Consider the following 22033-nt stretch of genomic DNA (forward strand, 5'->3'; position numbering starts at 1 on the left):
GCACAAGATTACCAAAGGATTTAAAAATTTTAATAAAATTCTCATTTAAAAAAAAATCAATTAACAGTTTATTTTTAAAAAAAGCTCCTGAAGAACTTTTTTTTTAATATGAATGCTTTGATGAAAAGGTTCAGCAAAGGTTTTGATTTCTAATATGTTTGACTGCTGAGTTTGAATGATTCATGGGTTCAGTGTAACAGTAATATACGGTGGAAGAAGTTTGAATCAAATTACATTATAGTACGCACAATCCATGTTGTGTACGCATAAGTTTATAACACTTTGAAGTAAAATGAATATACTCAATATAACAGGTAGTTGTGTGCGAGTCATAAATTGAGAAACCCACAACAGATTTCAGAATTTATACAGGTGTCCCAATATACGTGGGAGTTCAGTGACGATTAAGAAATCGTCTTTGTTCAGAATTAGCGTTGTATTACCTAATTTCAAGTTATGTCTACTAGAATACATTTTGTTAATGCAATATACGATCCGAAGTCCGTACTGCCGCAGCAGAATATTTCTTCTGGAAACCCTTCTGCATCAAGGACATCACTTCCTTGATCTCACTGCAGACCTGCATCCCCTTATCCTGTGACAAAATCCCAGCAAATCAAATTAAAACGATTCGTTTTCAGGATTATCTCTTTTTCTTAAATTGTTGATACATTCTCAGTTATTTGTACCTAACATTGCCATCCTAGAGTTTTTTGAGAAGAAATTAACGATTTAAAAATTAACAATTTTAATCCTGTTTAACATTGATTTTCCTTTTTTGTGTTGCTCGAATCCTAAAATAAAAATAAAAATGAAAATTTAACTTAAGATAAAATAAAAATAAATAACAATAATTAAAATTTAGCAATTTAATCAAAATGATATAAATGTTCAAAGAAATTTTATAAAAGAAATTTCAAATATTTTTATTATAATTAAGCAAAAAAAGCCACAATTTTATTTATTTAAAAATTTGAATATTAGAAAATTTGTTGATGGTGGGCGGGATTAGCCGCCTTTTTTAGAGAGTGGTGTAAATAGTAAATATTAATAGTATACTGTTTTATATACTGCTAAACGCAAAGAGAAGAGAATATTTATTAGAGGGGAATTTACTAGAAAAAAGTGTAAAGCGGCCATTTGTTGTACTGTTTTCATACTGCAGGTGTACTTCACATATTTGTGCTATATAACCTTTTGGGCCCTGGAATATCATTTTATAGAAAATCTGAAATTATTGTTAAAAGAAAACCAAATTATGAAATAGGTTGGTTTCATAATTGACCATGGATCATTTCACATAGACTCTATGCCTTTCACTTTACAAACGAGGATTTTCCGTTATAACTATAAATTTCGAAATTGAAATGGATAGTCTAGGGAACATACTGTATAAATGTACTCTACTGCATATAATTTGTGAACATTTACATGATTTGTACACTTTGAACTCCCTTTCAGGCTGAAAGGGACTGAACAAATTCATATCGAGAGATTGTCTAAATTCCCCTCTAATATATAATATATTAATATATAATATAATATTAAACAGTTCCTGTGCACTATTAACCAGTTCCTGTGCACTATTAACCAGTTCCTGTGCACTATTAAACAGTTCTTATGCAATATTAAACAGTTCCTGTACACTATTAAACAGTTCCTGTGCACTATTAAACAGTTCCTGTGCCTATTAAACAGTTCCTGTACACTATTAAACAGTTCCTGTGCACTATTAAACAGTTCCTGTGCACTATTAAACAGTTCCTGTGCACTATTAAACAGTTCCTGTGCACTATTTAACAGTTCCTGTGCACTGTTAAACAGTTCCTGTGCACTATTAAACAGTTCCTGTGCACTATTAAACAGTTACTGTGCACTATTAAACAGTTCCTGTGCACTAATAAACAGTTCCTGTGTTCTATTAAACAGTTACGGTGCACTATTAAACGGTTCCTGTGCACTATTAAACAGTTTCTGTGCACTGTTAAACAGCTACTGTGCACTAATAAACAGTTTCTGTGTGCTATTAAACAGTTCATGTTTACTATTAAACAGTTCCTGTGCACTATTAAACAGTTCCTGTGCACTTTTAAACAGTTCCTGTGTACTACTAAACAGCTCCTACGCACTATTAAACAGTTCCTGTGTACTACTAAACAGTTCATGTTTACTATTAAACAGTTTCTGTGCACTATTAACCAGTTTCTGTGCAATATAAAACAGTTCCTGTGCACTATTAAAAAGTTCCTGTGCACTATTAAAAAGTTCCTGTGCACTGTTAAAAAGTTGCTGTGCACTATTTCACAGTTGCTGTGCAATATTAAACAGCTCATGTACACTATTAAACAGTTCCTGTGCACTATTAAACAGTTCCTGTGCACTATTTCACAGTTCCTATGCACTATTAAACAGCTCCTGTACACTAAAAAACAGTTCCTGAACACTATTAAACAGTTCCTGTGCACTATTTAACAGTTCCTGTGCACTGTTAAATAGTTCCTGTGCACTGTTAAACAGTTCCCTTGCACTATTAAGAAGTTTATGTGCATTATTACACGTGTCTGTGCTTAAATAGTTCCCGTGTAGACCCGTGCATTATCAAACAGTTCCTCTGCACTATTAAACAGTTCCTCTGCACTCTCAAACAGATTCTATACACTATTGAAAATTTCCTGTACCCTATTAAAGAGTTCTTGTGCACTATTGAAGACTTTATGTACCATACTCAAAAGTTTCTTCACTCTATAAAACAGCTTTAATTTTAGTGGTTCCACTTATTCTCTTGTTCCTGAACTCTGTACATGCAAACCTCAGGTAATTGCAGTACAATACAGTATGCAGAACAGTGTAAACTTTACACAGTACAGTGTATACTTTAGTTCTATTTATAGTGTTAAAAAAATATATTTTTTTTGTTCCTTGGTATCTGTTTAATAAAACTATTCATAGAGAATGTTTAGTGTATCTATAGTATTAATCTTCATGGTTAGCCCTTTTCAAAATGTATGACTAACTGCTGCTGCTGTTTTATGATATATTTTTCTCCGGATATATTCTTATGAATTTGTGAATTTAATTGTGAAACTAAATATTTAAACAATATAAACACATTGCGCTTACACTGTATAGCAAACTACAGAAAAATCATTTTATTTGGTTCTGAGCAATTTCAAGATTGTGATATGGTAAATGTACAATGTACAATGTACATATAGAAGCCATCCAATAATATCTGTACACTTTTATTTATGATAGAACAGTGTATCCAACTTAAACACCAGTTCAATAATCCACGGATTCTAATGTCGTCTTGAATTTTTAATTCATCAGAATTCGGAAATTTAAACAGATTTAGATGTGTTTTACAATAATATTACACGAAATGAAACAAAAATTCAATACTTATATGGAATTGAGTCTTTGCCACAAAATCAAGTTTTCTTATCCCTATACCTTTGCAACCTCATGGTGTAAACCTTTGTTATTTCAAACTTAAATTTTTTTTCTCGTGTACTATCCTTGCTTCGTCTGCTAACAGTTCCAATGGGTCTGTGTAAACTGCACAACTGCAGTGTTCCATTTGGTAATCAAAACTTGAATCTAAAAGCCCTCTTCCTATTCCAACATTTTTGGGTATCATGTTAGAATAACATTTGATAAAAAAATATGATATTTCAATTTCGGATCAAACTAAAAAAGGGTGAACCAAATCGTATACATTTTACATAGCTATCCATGCGTGGTATATATCTCTACATTTAAAAACTCTATTATAATTATCAATATAATTAGGAAATGAACTTCTTTAGCAAAGGTCTTAAACAAATGTTTCAAATGTGTTCTCTGGATTATAGGGACCCAATCTGTCAGATTAAAATAATCCATTTAACCCTAAACAGGCTGTTTTTTGTCCCAGCACTCTCCTTTTTGAAACTATCATCGTGAAAATTGTGACTTTTAATAAATAGTAATTTAAAGGTTTTTTTGTAAATTTTTTTAATGCATAGGGTTGGGTTCAGCGCGGAAAAAAATCCGGTTTTTTGGAAAAAAAATCTAAAATAGCCCATAATTGTTTTGTGACTAAAGCTACATATCTAAAAACTATATTTCTGAAAAGCCATTGAAAAATAGATAGAGAAACATGTGTCACACTTTCATATTTGTTTAAAACAAAAACAAAAATATTTTTTTTTAATTTTCTGACCCTTTTTTGGCGTTTTTTCAACCCTCCCTAGCACCCAAACTATTAAAGTTATCAGTCTAATTTTTTTTCAATTAGCTGGCCTTGGCAAATTGGGCTATGAACATGCATTTTAACCCTATATCTGTTCTCTAAGGCCTATTCTAAATACCCCCCCCCCCCCCGGCTATACATAGATTCTGACCCCCAGACTTTTAAGGGTTAAGAAGCTTTTACAGTGTATTTTGTTTAGATGTTACAGTTGTTTTCCCTGCACTGAGTTTGATTATTTTACAAATGTCGATCCAAGAAGATTTGAACAGGTTAAATATATATATAAAATCTACACTACAAACTAGATATACACAGACTGCTCATAAGCTCTCACAGGTTAGGCGAAGCAGGCCTATACTTGTCCCGGCACGACATGCTACATGGTTTTTGACTGCCATCTAACGGCCACTTGTTGCATATAACACTTATTCAGGGGTTAAGTTTTACAATTTTTAAAGACATACTTTTAGCATAAAACATTCAATTTATAAATTTAGTCTATTTCTGAAGGTTTTGTATTTTGTACCCAAAAGATCGTTAAATATCCCTGAATACGACTGGATCAATTGGTTGTGGTCGTGGATAGAATATGCAATGGAAAATATCGCATATTCTATCCTTTAACAGATTTCTGATCTATACTCACAGATATAGAAGATACACGAGGAGAGGATAACCCTTTAACATAGTTTACAAACAAAGTGTACTGCAGTTTCTGGGAGAAATATTAACTATACACTTAGCCATGCAAAATGATCATGAGAGGGCGTGTTTTTTACTCCTTTTCAGAAATTGAAGTACAGTTTTCATTTAACCCTATCCCTGCTGGGATACTTGAAAACCAGGATACGCTGGGGGGGGGTCAATTTGACCCCCCCCCCCTCTAAATCCCATGTTTTATGTCCAAATATGACAAATGATACATCATTAGAAAGCTCTTGTGCTCTACTTTTAGAATCTGCAAAAAAATTTGCAAATTTGCGAAAATTGAATTTTTTATCGCAAAATCCAGTTTTATAGTAAAAATGTTTGCAAAAAAAAATTTGTCCAAAAAATGACAAATTATACATTTTTGAAAAGCCCTTGACCATGTCATTTCAAATATGCAAAAATTTTTGCAAAATTTTAAATAACCTGATTTTTAATCAAGAAAAACTAAAAATGTGCAAATTTCCTTTCACAGGTTGTTTGCAAAAAATTTGCAATTTTTTTTTCGCAAAACTTGTGCAATCCGTTTCCTTATGTCATAGGCTTTCCGAAAAGCTAAATTTTATCAAAATCTGACTAGTGAAAGTGGGTCAAAACAAAGATTTAGTTTGTTACAGGCAAAAGCAGTCATTCAGGCAGTGTGCCTGAGGACTCAGGCAGTTAGTATTAAAGCCCGGTTTTAGGCCTAAAGGGAGGGCTTTGGGTATGTAAGAAAAGTCAGAAAATTTCAACAGCCTCAGACCAACACTTTTTGAGTTATGTAAAAAAAACTACAAGGGGGGTCAAATTGACCCCCCCCCCCCCAGCAGGAATTGGGTTAAACAAAGATTTATAGGGTTCCAGGGCATAATTACGTTACAACATTACACTGAGTCAAAGTTGTGAAGTAGTCATTTCCAAAAAAATCTGCAATTTAATTCAAATATACTTAATGCAGTCTTTCTACAACTATAAGGGCAAAGTGATGGTAAAGCTAAGTAGTTATAAACAGGATGAGGAGACTTTAAAAACGACTATAAGAATTTGTTAACCCTAAACATGCCGCCCCCCCCCCCGCCTAATTGTTTTCCCATAGCATTCTCATTTTTGAAACTTTACTCTTGACACTTTTTGACTTTCAAGGAATAGTTGTTTAAAGGATTTTTTTTGTAAAAACTTTTTTCTTAACGCATGGGTTGGGTACAGGGCGGAAAAATGCTAAACACAAATCTGAAATAAATTTTTTGTGATGAAATAAAAGTAGCGATCTATTCTTTTAAATGAGCTGGCCTGGAAAAAAATAGGCTATGAACGTTGAACTTGCATTGCAACTCTAAACATTTACTTCAAGGCGTTTTCTATAGGGGGGGGGGGGCAGACTATACATAGATTCGGACCCCCCCCCCCTTAGCTTTTATAGGGTTAAACAATTTTTTCTTCTCACATTCATCAACAGTAAACTTGTTTTCTTTGTTTACAGGATTGCTATTTAGGTAAATCAGTGAATATTTTTTTTATTTATTTTAAAGGAACTGTCGTATTTATCTTAAGTAGTCCTCGATTCACAACAAACTTTAAACCTTTATTTGGTGACAATTTTGAAATATGAAATTCCCAATTGTTTCTTTGGTAGAAATTCGCAAGTTACTTTCAAAGAAAAGTGCAATTTAATATTAATTAATAATTTGTTTTATTGATTAAAAATATGGATATCTCAAAATCGAGACTCACTTGAAATATAGTTTACCGTTTTATGTTTTCTTTTTTAACAGAAATTTGAATTTTCTAATCCCTAAATCTTGTCAACCTGATGGTGTGAACCTTTTCTATTTCAAAATCAGGTTGCAGAGATATAGGGATTAAAAATCAGAGTTTGCGACACAAACTTAGTTCCTTAATATTAAAAAGAAATATTAAATTTAAAAAAATATCTGATTGGCTGAAAAGACAGACATTGTTACATGATGAGGGGAACAGTTAGGGACGCGTATGGATATTCGTAAGTATTATTTATTATTGCCACCAAAACTTAATCGTGTTATCTCTATATTTCTGAAATTTGAAAGATAAAAAATAAAAAATTTTCCTTTTTTAAATATTATATTTTTTGCATGTCCTATTCTTACCGGTTGCCTTTAACTTTTCACTGATCAAGGATGAATGAGATATTCTCATTTTCTTGGCTAGAGATTGATTATTTTCGTGGTCTTATATCCTTATGAGACATGGAAGAAATGCAACAAATTTTAAGAGAGAAAAACTAAAATGACGATATTCCTCGTATAAGGGTTTAAACGGACTGAAAACCTAGTTTCAAGTGGCCTTCCATTTAAAAGCTGCATTCCTGATTCACTGAAAATAGAACTTTAATTTCGAATGTTTTAACCGTTTTAACCTAGAAAAGAAAAGGAACGCTAGTAACGTATCAGCTGTGTGGGGTTCCCCAGGTTCTATATCGATTGACCAGTTATTTACAAGATTTACAGATTGCTTAGGGAGTCACTTAAAATTACGCGAACAGTCCCTTTAAATGGCACCGTTATGATTTTTTTAATGGCGGATCATAGGAACTTACGTCTTCAGTACCTTTTAAGACGATCACAGCCAAAAGTTGTTTTTCGTGATATTCATTTTGTTTCTCTTTTTGATTGAAATGTTTCCCTGAGATTTATGTACGGGGGTTGGTCTACAAATATATTTATCTCTCCGATCTTGTTAAGGAGTCAGGTATCTATCCGTGGTTGTCCCTGGGGTTTATCCATCCTAGCTGGTAACCTTCAAGACGGATGCACAAACACAGAAATACAAGGTATAATCATTTTTACACAAATCAATACTTTATATTTAGTTAAAATACAGACTTTTTATGTTGACCAAATATACAGTTATTTAGTGTGCCATACATTACTATATTTGTGAATAATTCAAAACTCTTAAAAAGGGGGGGGGGGCGTTGTGTGTCCCATCCCCCTTTTCCACTTATCGCATCTTTCAAAGATATTCTCTTGTCCTATCTCTTGAATTGCAGACATTTTATGTTGACTAAATATACAGTTATTTAGTGTGCCATACATTAATATATTTTGAATAATCCAAAACCCTTAAAAAAAGGGGGGGGGGCGTTGTGTGTCCCATCCCCCTTTTCCACTTATCGTATCTTTCAAAGATTCTCTCTTGTCATATCTCTTGTATTGCAGACTTTTTATGTTGACTAAATATACAGTTATTTAGTGTGCCATACATTAATATATTTTGAATAATTCAAAACCCTTAAAAAAAGGGGGAGGCGTTGTGTGTCCCATCTCCCTTTTCCACTTTTCGTATCTTTCAAAGATCTCTCTTGGCATATCTCTTGTATTGCACCTTGTCTCTTATTAGAAAAAGGAAGTTGGAAAATTTAAACAATAATAAGTAACAATATAAAAAAATTCTAGTAGAAACTTTTTTAATTTTGCTTTTTTAGTTGCTGGTTTGGGACTTGTTAAAGGTATGCAAAAATAAAAAAATAAAAAACAGAAACTTTAAAGTTTAATTTTATTGATACTACAGTACAAAGTACATGCAGGACCTCTTAGTCTCTGCTCCAACATGAAAATTTAGAAAATAATTAATTTTATAATTTGAATATATTGCTAATAAAATTAGAAAGTACCACAAAGTTAATTTTGTGTTTTTTTTCATTACAAAAAAAATGATAATGTAAAAGATATAATTTTTTTATATTTCTTATTTTATTTTGATAAATATAAGATTAATTTAATTATATAACATCAGGTGACCTTTGCCTTTGTGATGGGCATTTATGCAATAGCTCACCAAGAACTAGAAATATTAGTAAACTAGTGTGGTTGCTTTCATTTTCATTTTTCATATTCAAAATATTGTAAAAAAAAAAATAATTTTTAGTTGTATGCACTTTGTATTATACACAGTTTCTTAGTTATGCTATACTTCAGAAATGTCATGCATAATTTTTAATCTAAAAGATGAAGTAAATTAATATTTATCGAAATATATTCTGAATTTTATCTTAAGCATTCTTATTAGTGTAGTTTAAAATGTAACGACGACCTAAATAAACAGTTTCTGATACGATGATAACCAAAAATATTGGTTTGTAAAGACGACAGCAAATCGTGATAATTAAGTGTGTTTAATGTTGTTACAAAGCAAATAGTTATGCTAGACACTTATTTAATCACTAATTTATTGAAATGGGTCTGTTTACATTACACAATTGCTGTGTCTGATGCGCATTGGAATTTTGAAAGCCTTTTAAAAGTTGTCTTCCCATTTTTTGGTTGTCACTGTAAATAAGTTATATGATTTCTGATAAAATAAAAGGATGATATTCGATGATATTATCGAGGGGGGTGTACGATTAACAGATGGAGATCTTCTTTTTGAGTCTCAAATGAAAATGGGGAAGGGGTCTTTTATAAAATTTAAGGCTCAACTTGACCCCAATTTATGCTATTTTCGTTCGGTGATTATATAATCAATTTATTGATAAACCCTTTGTAACCCCTTATCATATTTCGCTGATTAAGATATATAGCAGATGTTGATGTTGATAATTCTAGTCTATAGTTTATATTTGTGTGAGCTAGAAACCGGTCTCTTTAATTTATACATTAATTTGTGAACATGACTAAATATTATGCCTCTGTGTATTATTTCGTCTTAGTTTTGTATTTACTAATACAGAGACTAGGGAGAGGAGGAAAATTATTAATATTCGATATTTTGAATAAACTACTCTGTCATACATTGTATGCACGTAATAAATGATTTAGGTTTACACGCAACAGGTTTTCTAGTTTATTCTATAAATAAGGAACGTGCATGTCCTACGAAACATGAGAATTAGAAGACGACTTGACTGTCATCTTTAGTTTATGAAATAATTTGCGACATGCATTCGTCAACCTACTTTTATATTCATAATCCTTGAATCAATAATTTAATCAAGTTCGCGTATTCCTAGAATTTTCAAAATGTGGTCGGACCTTTTTTGATTTTTTTAAGAGAAATTTATGATTATTTTAAAATAAGGTTGAGGATTGTATTCCACAAATTATTTTACCGATCAAAGACGACTTGTAAGCTGTATTGGCACATACTAACCTTCTGTCATATATTTGTAAACAGTAGTTAATGTATTTTACAAACTAAGAATCAGATAACCCTAAATTTTCAATTTCCAAAAAAATTTCGGGCTAATCTTGTATGAAACCTAAATTTGTACTGTGTTTAAACTCTAATAGTCCAATCAAAGAAATTATCAAAAACGAATTTCTAAAATGATTGATAAAAATTATTATATGACTTAAAAAAAAATTAAAGCATCTAAATTTTTTGTGTACAGTAAAACCCTTAATTACGAATACATCGAAAGAATTCATCAAATGTCGTATTCTTCACTTTCTGATAATGGAATGTTGCAGGTATTTAGTTTTTTTAATTAAATGATTATATGGAGCTCTTTAAAACTGTTCCCGCATATTCATGACTATTTATTTATTTTCGCAAATACTGAAATTTACGTAATATAGTATTGAAAAATTGTCAAGACGACATTTAATAAATTCTTCCGATGTATTCTGAATGTTAAAACTGGACCAGAAAGCGATGCCAAATTTCCATTCCTGGAAAACTAAAATTTAGAATAATAATTGTAATTTTATTCTAAATATCTAATTAAGTTAAACATGGACTAGTTCAAAATAAAGCAATGTTTATATTTTTATGCAGTTTAAATTTATTTCTGTTGAAAAGTAAAACACCACGTTAAATTCAATTGCATCCAATTTTTACATTTTTTTTAAAAACGACAAAATTAAAGAGGATCTTAAAATTGTAAATGTGATATCAATCAACAATGGAAAATCTGGAAAATCATTGAGAGTGTTTTATTTGACAATTTCTGGAAAACAAAACTAAACTTTAACAAAAATAACAACATTTGTCAAACAGAGGTTGTACAATAAAAGAATAAGTTGATTAAGGTACCATTTTTATTTATTATCTGTCAAAATTTTTTTGTGAATGAGATTTTGATAGTTGTTTATGATATGTGTCAATCATTTTGAGGGCCATCGGATTAAATAAACTTATAAAATAATTATTTTCAAGCAATGCGCTTGTTGTCAAATCTAGCACATGCCCTGAAGTAAACCACGTATCATTGCTACCCGTGTCCTTAACAATAGAAAAGCAGGTTTAGTCATGAAAATCAACAATTATATGGGTTCATCAAATGATTTGGAATAAGGAATCTAGCAAAAAATGGTTATTTTCAAGTTTCTAAAAATGCTTCATGAATCATGATTGATTTTTTTCTACCAGTTTTGACCTTTGATCAAGAACAGTATTGAAAGTTTAAACTTTTCTCAATCAGATTTTTTAAAAACTTTTTAAACCTAAATTTGTACTCAAAACTTCGGAGACATCGAAAGAATTTATAAAATATAGTTTTTTAAAACGACGGATAAAAGAATGCTGCAGATATTTAGTTTTTTAATTGAAGAATTATATGAGGCTCTTATGCACTGTTCCTATGCATTCCTCATATTTCAGGCCATTTATTTTTACAATTACCGAGATTTAGGTATGATACAGGGTGTCCCAATAAACATGAGAATTCAGTGACGACTTTTACATCGTCTTCGATCCATGCCTTATTTTTTTATGATTCAATTAAAGCCGTATTCTAGGTTAAACATCTAATATCGTAAACGCCAGGTCTTGAGATTTTCGAAATTTGGTCTACCATTTTTTAATCTTCAAAATTGACGTAGATATTACAAAATTTCAATTTATTTCATAAATCAAAATTGCCTTAGTATCTAATATTTTCGTCAATTTTTAAGATACAACTTTATAAAGAGCTCGTCAGACATACAGCCTCGTTTTTTTCTTTCTTTTCCATGCATTAAATGCCAGAAAGCAAAGACGACTTAGGATAAGTTGTACAAGAAACACTGACGCATTTAGTTTTTGTAACAAATTAAAAATTTCAGAACATTTTCCCAGCAAACTAAAAATGGATAGATTTGAATATTGGGTTAATCATCTAAAATTAGGTAAGCACTGTTTTGATGCAAAGTAATCTAAGTAAAAGCAAAATAAAGCTAAGTATGAATTTTCATTAAATTCTCTTTAACGTTTAGTAATACTTCCTGTACTTACCACAGAAATAAAACGAAGTATTGTTATATTTAGCTTGATTTTTAAGTCGGTGATTTTTTTTCTTCAAATCTGTGTCCGAATTTTATTAATTTAAGCCGCGTCTAAAGGTGTTCGCTGCGTCTGAAAGTGTTCGCTGCGTTCTTCTGTGTGAGTCGTTTTAAACAATTTTTTTTGATATACGCAACAGATAGAAGTATGATTAGTAGCAATCAAAAGCGCTTATTTTTCGCCGTAAACCTATACCGCCTTTAATTTTCCGTGAACACTCCCATTAAATCCCCCAAAACCCGGCTTCAATTCAGCGCCAGTTTAAATCAAGAAAAATTTAATATAATTCTAAGTGGAACCAACTATATTTAAGAGCCCCGGCTAAAATTTATACCGCGGCTCAAATTCTCTAAATTCCGCCTCTGATTAAACCGACTTTACGTTTACCTTCCGTGCTTTTTTTTCTCCAGAGGCCAAATTTAAATAATTTGAGCCGCGGCTTAGATTTAAGTGGCGGCTAAACTATGGTTGGTTCAACTTAAAATCATATTCATTGTTTCAAGATTTAAGCCGGCTCTTAATTGAAACCGGATTTTGGTGGATTTAAGACGCGGCTAAAATTCATTAAATTCGGACACTGATTTTAATTAATTTTTATTTATTCAAAGAAATTTATATTTTTTTACGGTATTGTTACAGTTCAGCATCCAGGGGATGAAGAAGGGTTTTTCAGAGAAGAATTCAGGGATACATTTATTGTGAAGAATAATCTAGGAGAATGCAGGTGGATTAATTTGTTATTTCTTGGTTGACAAGTGCATGCTTTATGCTTATGTTTCCGGAATTAATCTAATCTTTAATATCCCTGGTCCTTGCATTTTGTAATATTGAAAATAACAAACTTTAAAGATGTTCCAGTTATTTTTGGTGGGTTTCCAAGCTTTTAATTTCTGACTTGCGTATAATTTAGAACTGACCTAGGTAGACTGGACTCATTGTAAAAGCAAGTTTTTCCTCTGAAAATGCATTGAATATTTAAAGTTTTATAGTTGACAATTTAATACTAATTCTTTATGCAGGAATTCTGCGACAGTTGCATATTTTGCGCAGAAAACGTCTCCACCCTTCTCCCCATCATCATTTCTGTTCAGGTGATAAACTTCACAAAATCAGAGGCCAGAAAGGATAAAAACTTGCAGAGGGGAGATATAATTACAGAGAGGATAAATAGTTACAGAGAGGATAGTCAGTTACAGAAGGGAATGGAGTTACGGAGAGAAAAGAGATTTACAGAAGGGATGCGTATTTACAGAAAGGATAGAAATTTACAGAGAGGATAAATAGTTAAATAGAGGATAGAGATTTACAGAGTGGATAAATAGTTAAATAGAGGATAGAGATTTACAGAGAGGATAAATAGTTAAATAGAGGATAGAGATTTACAGAGTGGATACATAGTTAAATAGAGGATAGAGATTTACAGAGTGGATTAATAGTTAAATAGAGGATAGAAATTTACAGAAGGGATACATTGTTGCAGAGAGGATATAGATTTACAAAGGCGATAAATAATTACAATGGAGGATAGAGATTTACAGAGTGGATAAATAGTTACAGAGAGGATATTGATTTACAAATGGTTACAGAGGTAATATAGAGTTACCAATGTATAAAGAGTTAGAGAAGGGACAGAGAATTACGGAGGTGATAAAGAGTTACGGAGGGGATAGACAGAAGAAATTTATAGTTACAGAGTCATTAGAGAGTTATATAGGTAATACAGAGTCATAGAGAGGACAAAGAGATACAGAGGGGATAAAGAGAAAATTATAGAGAGGATAAAGAGTTACGGAGGGTAAAAAGAGTAAAAGTGTGGATAGAAAATTACATAAAGGATGATAAGTTAAAAAGGATAAAAGAGAGATATACAGAGGGGATAAAGAGGTATAGAGAAAATATAGGGTTACAAAGGGTATAGAGAATTACAAAAGGGATAATGAGTTACAGAGGGGATAGAGATTAACGAAGGGGACAGAGATTTTTAGATGGGATAAATTGTTACAAAGGGGACAGAGAGTTACAGAAAGGACAGAGAGTTAAATAGAATTACAAAGGGGAGTTACAGTGATTAGTGAAGACAAGAATTAAAGTGATGATAAATAGTTACAAGAATAATAAAGATGTCAAGGGATGATAAACGAATGATACAAAATCACAGGGATGATACAGAGTTACAGCCTACAGGGATCACGACAAAACTCCACAAGGCTGAAAAAGAGCTACAGGAATGATGAAAATTACAGGGATGATATCGATTTACAAAAATGATAACGAATTACAAAGAGTTACAGGGATGATAAAGAGTAAAATAGATAATAATGATAATATTAATGATAATGATAATAATGATATCACAAGGTCCAAATGGAGGATAGAAAAAGTATTACAACAAAATATAAAAAATATTATTTTTAGATGTAAAGGAGCTGAGCTGCTGTACTACCATTTTGGGGCTCCTTTAACTATCAAAATATTCATGAACGGAGTTCGACAGGATCCAGTTAATTTTACTTTGGGTCCCCAGGTAACCTTAGATCATTTAAACCTATTAGTCTATAGGTCCCCAGGTAGCCTTAGATCATTCAAACAAATTACTCTAGGTCCCCAAGGTAACCTTAGATCATTTAAACCTATTAATCTATAGGTCCCCAGGTAGCCTTAGATCATTCAAACATATTACTCTAGGTCCCCAGGTAACCTTAGATCATTCAAACATATTACTCTAGGTCCCCAGGTAACCTTAGATCATCTAAACATATTACTCTAGGTCCACAGGTAACCTTAGATCTTGTGTACATATTACTTTAGGTCCCCAGGTAGCCTTAGATCATTCAAACATATTACCCTAGGTCCCCAGGTAACCTTAGATCATATCATATTACTTTGGGTCCCCAGGTAACCTTAGCCATATCTTGTATTCATATTACTATAGGTCCCAGGATAATCTTAGATCTTGCAAACATATTACTCTAGGTCCCCAGGTAACCTAAGATCTCGAAACATGATTTTTATATATGACTAAAAAAATATTTCTCAGATAAAATTTTGTTTGGATATTTTAAAATATTGATAAATTAAAAAATAAACGTTGAAAAAAAGAACAATGAAAGACAAAACGAGGAATTTCATAAAAATCATCAAGCAAGCTAAAATAAAGTAATCCATATTTTTATCTTAAATCTATTAATATTTTATCAAATACAGATTGATGAAGGACAAACACTGTTTACTGCTGTACCAAAGGTGAATACAATTACAAATTTGAAAATTAGAAAAAAAATTTAAAAAAAACTACTCACGAGATTGTTAAGCAGAAACCTCTAAGAGTTTTTGATCTTAAGATTAAGATTAAATTCTACTAAAACTTTAATCTATAAGATTTTATTTTTTAATTTCATAAATTACTTATTCTATTAAATAGAAATATTTACAGAAATGCAGAGACAACTGACAAATCATCTCTGATTTCAGATAGTACATAAATGATCTAATGTGTATCCAAAATTAGCAAACATTTTGGAGCTGTCTGAAATGTTGGGAGGCCACATTTTGGAATCCAAAAATTAAACATTTTCGACGTTAAAACTGTTTTTGGTTGTTTTACTTATTAATACAATAAGTGTCTTCACAAAAATATTTCGTTCAAAGTCGTCACTTAATTCTCATGTTAATTGGTACTCTCTATAATGTCAAGCTAAATTATTGTCTAGGACACTTGGTTTACCAGAATTGTAGAATCAGAAGATGAAAACAATTTTACTGTTTATAGGTAAAATTTAAAAATAAAATCCAAACAACTTTTGTCAATTATATTCTGTTTTTTAGTTGTTCTCTCATTCCTGGTTTTGAGTTGGCAGATTTTGAGGCAAGAAAATACGGAGATTTGATGCAGGAGAATTAATATTATAATTAATGTATGTCCAGATTATATGAATACATTATGCTTTCTATACCTACACAGTATTAAGGAGCAAAATATAATTCTTCTCAAAAATATGTTTCAGCACACTTTTTGTCTTATAGTCCTTTCTTGTTACCTTTTCTTCTTATCTTCCTGTCGTCTGATCCTATTGTCTTCTTGTCTCCTTGTCTCTTTGTTTTTCTCTCTTCTTTTCTTCTTTCCTTCTTTTCTCCTGGTTTCCCAGTCTCTCGTTTCTTATGCTTTTTCCTTGGTCTTTTAAATCCTTGTCTCCTTTTCTCCATTCCTCCTTGTCTCTTTGTCTCCATGTATCGATGTCTCCATGTATCGATGTCTCCATGTCAAGTTGTCTCCATGTCAAGTTGTCTCCTTGTCTCCTTGTCTCCTTGTCTTCTTGTCTCCATTTCTTGTTGTCTTGTTGTCTCGTTGTCTCGTTGTCCACTTGTCTTCTTGGAACCTTGTCTCCATGTCTCCTTTTCTCCTTGTGTTCTTGCCTCCTTGTGCCCTTGTCTCCTTGTCTCCTTGTCTCCCTATCTCCTTGTCTCTTCGTCTCCTTGTCTCCTTGTCTCTTTGTCTCCTTGTTTCCTTGTCTCCTTGTCTCCTTGTCTCCTTGTCTCCTTGTCTCCTTGTCTCCTTGTCTCCTTGTCTCCTTATATCCTTGTCTCTTTGTCTTATTTTCTCCTTGTCTCCATGTTTCGTTGTCTCCTTGTCTTCAAGTCTACTTGTCTCATTGTCTCCTTGTCATCTTGTTTTCTTGTCTCTCTTTATCTTCCTGTCTTTTGTCAAACTAAAGAAGATAATATATTCGTTATTTCTTTAAGATTTAAAGATTTCAAATATTTGATGAAAGTTTTAGAATAGTTTTTAGTCTGTTCAAACTTAAACCTTTAATCTTTGACTGCTCTAATTGATAAAAGATGGACTCAAGGCTTCGTGACTTGAGAACACACCTAAATTTAACAAAGAACGCCTAGCTTAGAATTAATTATTCAGGTGCTATATTTGTTCCTAGTTTTCTTTTAGGGGGGGGGGTGTACCTTTTGGCTTTTGCGAAATTTTGATATATTAACCCTAAACAGGCTGAGGGGGAGGGCATTTGACTTCCCCCTTTCCCCCCCCCCATAAACCACCTCTGGTTCCATGGTATTCCCCGGTATTCCATAATATTTATAGATTATATCGACGTTTTACAAATTCTTTGGTCTTAATATTCAATTTCGTAGATTTAGTGTTTACTCTTGTATTAACCCTATTCCTGCTGGGGAGGGGGGTCAATTTGACCCCCCTCCCTGTAGTTTTTTTTTACATAACTCAAAAAGTATTGGTCTGAGGCTGTTGAAATGTTCTGACTTTTCTTACATACCCATAGCCCTCCTTTTAGGCCTAAAACCGGGCTTTAATACTACCTGCCTGAGTCCTCAGGCACACTGCCTGAATGACTGCTTTTTCCAGTAACAAACTAAATATTTGTTTTGACCCACTTCCACTTGTCAGATTTTGATAAAAATTTAGCTTTTTGGAAAGCCTTTGACACAAGGAAACGAATTGCACAAGTTTTGTGAGAAAAAATTGCAAATTTTTTGCAAACAACCTGTCAAAGGAAATTTGCACATTTTTAGTTTTTCTTGATTAAAAATCAGGTTATTTAAAATGGCATGGTCAAGGGCTTTTCAAAAATGTATAATTTTTCATTTTTTGGACAAATTTTTTTTTTGCAAACATTTTTACATTATAACTGGATTTTGCGATAAAAAATTCAATTTTTGCAAATTTGCCAATTTTTGTGCAGATTCTAAAAGTAGAGCACAAGAGCTTTCTAATGATGTATCATTTGTCATATTTGGACATCAAACATGGGATTTAGAGGGGGGGGGTCAAATTGACCCCCCCCCCCCAGCATATCCTGGTTTTCAAGTACCCCAGCAGAGATAGGGTTAAATTACTACCAAGTCCAAATTTTAGTCAGCATTTTTTTGCTGTTGATAATTTGACCTGATCTGTTTGAATGTTAACACATATGGATTCAATATCAATGACAATAATATTTTTCTAAATAACTTTTGAACAAAGTTTTAGACAAATCATAATAGTTAAATAAATATCTAGTGTTTTGTATTTTCACCTAAGAACTGAGATTTATTTTGCACGCGTCCCATCCCCATCCAAACCCAACCCTTCAATCATTAAACGTTCCATATTTCATCAACCCCCTCCCTTAATCTTCTATCTCTTTGTTGTTATCTCTAAAAAGGTTGTAAAATATTGTTTATTATTTCCCCCACGCCGTCCGCCACCGCCGCCGCTGCAAAAAGAATTATGCCATAAATTCCACTGTTCAATATTTAGAAGAGGAAACAACGGGAAACATGCACCTCCACAAACTTAAGAAGAAAATATTTAAAATTTAAGAAAATAGAAAGTTAGACAAGCTAGAATATGAACATTGAACAATAATGATAATTTGATTGCAACATATTTTTATATACATGGCACACATGGGATTCAAAGTTAACTAAGGATTATTAAAACTCAAAATACTCAAAGTTATCTATAGGGATTAGAATAATTCAGGGGATTCATATTTAATTAGGGATTATAAGAGTACAAAGGATTCATAGTTTACAAGGGATCATTTGAACTCAAAGAAATCAAAGTTAATTAGGAATTATGAGAAATCAAAGGATTCATAGTTAACTAGAGATTATTAAAACAGAAAGGATTCATGGTTAATTAGGGATTATTAGAACACATTAGATTCATAGTTAACTAGGAATTATTAGAACACATTAGATTCAAAGTAAACTAGGGATTATTAGAACACATTAGATTCATAGTAAACTAGGGATTATTAGAACACATTAGATTCATAGTAAACTAGGGATTATTAGAACACATTGGATTTAGTAAACTAGGGATTATTAGAACACTTTGGATTCATAGTAAACTAGGGATTATTAGAACACATTGGATTCATTGTAAACTAGGGATTATTAGAACACATTGGATTCATAGTTAACTAGGGATTATTAGAACACATTAGATTCATAGTAAACTAAGGATTATTAGAACACATTGGATTAATAGTAAACTAGGGATTATTAGAACACATTGGATTCATAGTTAACTAGGGATTATTAGAACACATTGGATTTATAGTAAACTAGGGATTATTAGAACACATTGGATTCATAGTAAACTAGGGATTATTAGAACACATTGGATTCATAGTTAACTAAGGATTATTAGAACACATTGGATTCATAGTAAACTAGGGATTATTAGAACACATTGGATTCATAGTAAACTAGGGATTATTAGAACACATTGGATTCATAGTTAACTAGGGATTATTAGAACACATTCGATTCATAGTTAACTAGGGATTATTAGAACACATTAGATTCAAAGTAAACTAGGGATTATTAGAACACTTTGGATTCATAGTAAACTAGGGATTATTAGAACACATTGGATTCATAGTTAACTAGGGATTATTAGAACACATTCGATTCATAGTTAACTAGGGATTATTAGAAAACATTAGATTCATTGTAAACTTGGGATTATTAGAACACTTTGGATTCATAGTAAACTATGGATTATTAGAACAGAAAACTATATATTTATAGTTAACAAGGGAACATTAAAATACAATGGATTCAAAATTAACAAAGGAGTTCCCGTTGACAAGACAGTTCACTTGTGTACAAGAGATTAATGGGAACAAGACAATTCTTTTCTTTTTGATTCAAGAAAAATTTGTTTTCAATGATTAAACATAGATTTAACCAAGACCACAAATGTCAACTATTACCTGGAAAATGTTTGTTTAGTATAATTTTAATAACAGAATCTATAAATTCTAATAATTACTGGTTTAACAGTGGTTCAAGGGTTGGTGAGGTAAAATCAAAGGCCAAGGTATTTAGAGTCAACACTTGACACTGTCTTAAACATTGTTCAACTTTTCACATTAGTCCAAATCTATGTAGAAAAATAGTTGCTATTATTGCTATTCTACAGCTTGAATAATGTATTGTATTTAAACGTATCCATCTATATATATATAAAAATGTAATCTCTGTTTGTCTGTTTCTTTATCCAAACATAAATCAGGACCCCTACACCGATTTGCCTCAAATTTTGATAGGGGAATGTTCTTAGCTTGGTTTTGAGATTCTAAGTTAAGTGGTTCTACTTGAATAGAGAAAATCCAGTTTCCCAGTACAATCGTTTAAGTGCGGGTAAACGACGGGAGAAACTTGTAGTAACCTGGGGAGAGCTGGGTTTCCAAGCTAGTTTTATATATTCTGCTAATATATTGGTTCAATAGTTGCTATTCTACAGTTTGTATTTATGTATCTTGTCTTATTTATGCTGGATAACACAGCAGATGAGGATTTGTTTTCGTGTTTTTGCATTATATACATATGCTTCATATGATCATATCCTTTACTTATATCAGTTTAGCAGATGGTAAATATCTAAAGAGATATTTATATTCTTTATATAAATTTTAATTAAAAATATCAATCATGCTTTTGTTTATATATCCTACCTAACAACGCTGTTAAAATTGATAATTTCAATGATTTCTACTGAATGAAACACCTTGTACTGTGTCTAATCAGATTAGAGATATTTACAATTTTTCGGGATAATTAGATAGACAGATTTTCAAAAGATTATACAATATACATTTTATAGAGTAATTGGGATTCAAGCCATTCAACGGGTATCAAAGAGTTCAGATCTTTAAAAACTAGACATTAAATGATTTTGCTACTCTTTGAATAGAGGCCGGTAAATGAAAATTACAACGGCAATCTCATATTATTCAATTCTTGATATCTTTTTTGAGCAAACTGCAAGCATGCAATTAAAACATGAAGAATGAACATCACTTGTTTCCCCTGCCTTTCTTAAAACTCTTGAAAATTTATCAAGATTTAGTACCGGACTGGCATATAGGCAGCTAGAAAATGCAACAATAAAGGAATTGAGTCTTTGCCACAAACTCTGATTTTCTAATCACTATATCTTTGGAACATCGAGTTCTGAAGATATTGTGGTTTAAATATTTGATGTTGTTCCAAAGACTCAATTGATTGTGTAAAACTACTGTAGAACTGAACAGAGTTCTTGCCACAAAACGTTTTTTTTATCAAAGATCTATTTCAAACTAGGAATTCTGTTAGATCAAATAGTCTAAGTTTGACATTATCAGGTTGCCAATAAAAAGGGAATGGTAAATTTGAGCTTGTTGTAAGAACTCAGATCTTTGGTTCGATTTTTACATAATCATAAATTAATATTTCTATAATAACCATGGAAGTTGGCTGATAGATAAATTTGATTTGTGTTAACAATCTATTTGTTTAGTTTAAAGCTTTGAATATTTATTCTAACAACGACTCTGAATCATTTATTTAGCTGTTTTAAACCTTAGTTTAATAATGGATTTGTTAAACATGTTTCATGCTTGCTTAATCGTTCTATTTAAATCCATTGCAAACATTTTCATTAGAAATATTCATATTCTTAGAATGTTTATTTAGATTTAAACTTTTTGGAAACACCACACCATGATACGATTTAAATGTTGTATTATTAGTTTTAATTCTAAAATTTATCTAGAGACCTAATCATTGTGTACATTCTTATTATAGCTTTATAAAATCGAAAGATAAAATCATTTCTTCATTATTGAAATTGAAATGTTTGTTTATTGTTTTATTGTTCTAGCAAGGGTCTAGGGGTGACAATTCAAAAATTTTTAGACATTATTGTCAGAGGGAATATATACAGAAGTAAGAACTATGGTTTTAAAAAAATTAGAAATATTATTTTGCTCCCCTAGTTCACGTTTTATTTCGAAAGGAACTGAGTTTTTGCCACAAATTCTGATTTTCGAATCCCTATATCTTTGGAGTCTGATGTTGTAAACCTTTGAT

The 22033-nt window shown here is 31.6% G+C and overlaps 3 protein-coding genes across 3 annotated transcripts; 2 read left to right on the plus strand and 1 right to left on the minus strand.

The window, feature by feature from the left end:
* Positions 1-180: 180 nt before the first annotated feature.
* LOC111715189 (uncharacterized) lies at positions 181-8949 on the plus strand. The gene is made up of 8 exons (XM_023490468.1): positions 181-314; positions 2766-2814; positions 4434-4503; positions 6402-6414; positions 6869-6920; positions 7642-7730; positions 8385-8408; positions 8696-8949. The coding sequence occupies exons 1-8, from the start codon at positions 293-295 to the stop codon at positions 8806-8808; spliced, it is 432 nt and encodes a 143-aa protein (XP_023346236.1). The 5' UTR covers positions 181-292; the 3' UTR covers positions 8809-8949.
* Positions 8950-11911: 2962 nt separating this feature from the next.
* LOC111715183 (uncharacterized) lies at positions 11912-16116 on the plus strand. Its single transcript, XM_023490461.1, has 7 exons — positions 11912-12006; positions 12800-12884; positions 13180-13251; positions 14576-14684; positions 15365-15403; positions 15871-15929; positions 15986-16116. The coding sequence occupies exons 1-7, from the start codon at positions 11967-11969 to the stop codon at positions 16059-16061; spliced, it is 480 nt and encodes a 159-aa protein (XP_023346229.1). The 5' UTR covers positions 11912-11966; the 3' UTR covers positions 16062-16116.
* A 111-nt stretch (positions 16117-16227) lies between these two features.
* Positions 16228-18241, minus strand: LOC111715186 (zinc finger CCCH domain-containing protein 13-like). The gene is made up of 2 exons (XM_023490463.1): positions 18202-18241; positions 16228-16784 (listed from the first exon to the last, which is right to left on the minus strand). Exons 1-2 carry the CDS (start codon positions 18239-18241, stop codon positions 16228-16230), a joined length of 597 nt encoding a protein of 198 aa, XP_023346231.1.
* Positions 18242-22033: the final 3792 nt, after the last annotated feature.

Source organism: Eurytemora carolleeae, unplaced genomic scaffold, assembly GCF_000591075.1.
Source record: "Eurytemora carolleeae unplaced genomic scaffold, Eaff_2.0 scaffold1549, whole genome shotgun sequence".
Taxonomy (NCBI): domain Eukaryota; kingdom Metazoa; phylum Arthropoda; class Copepoda; order Calanoida; family Temoridae; genus Eurytemora; species Eurytemora carolleeae.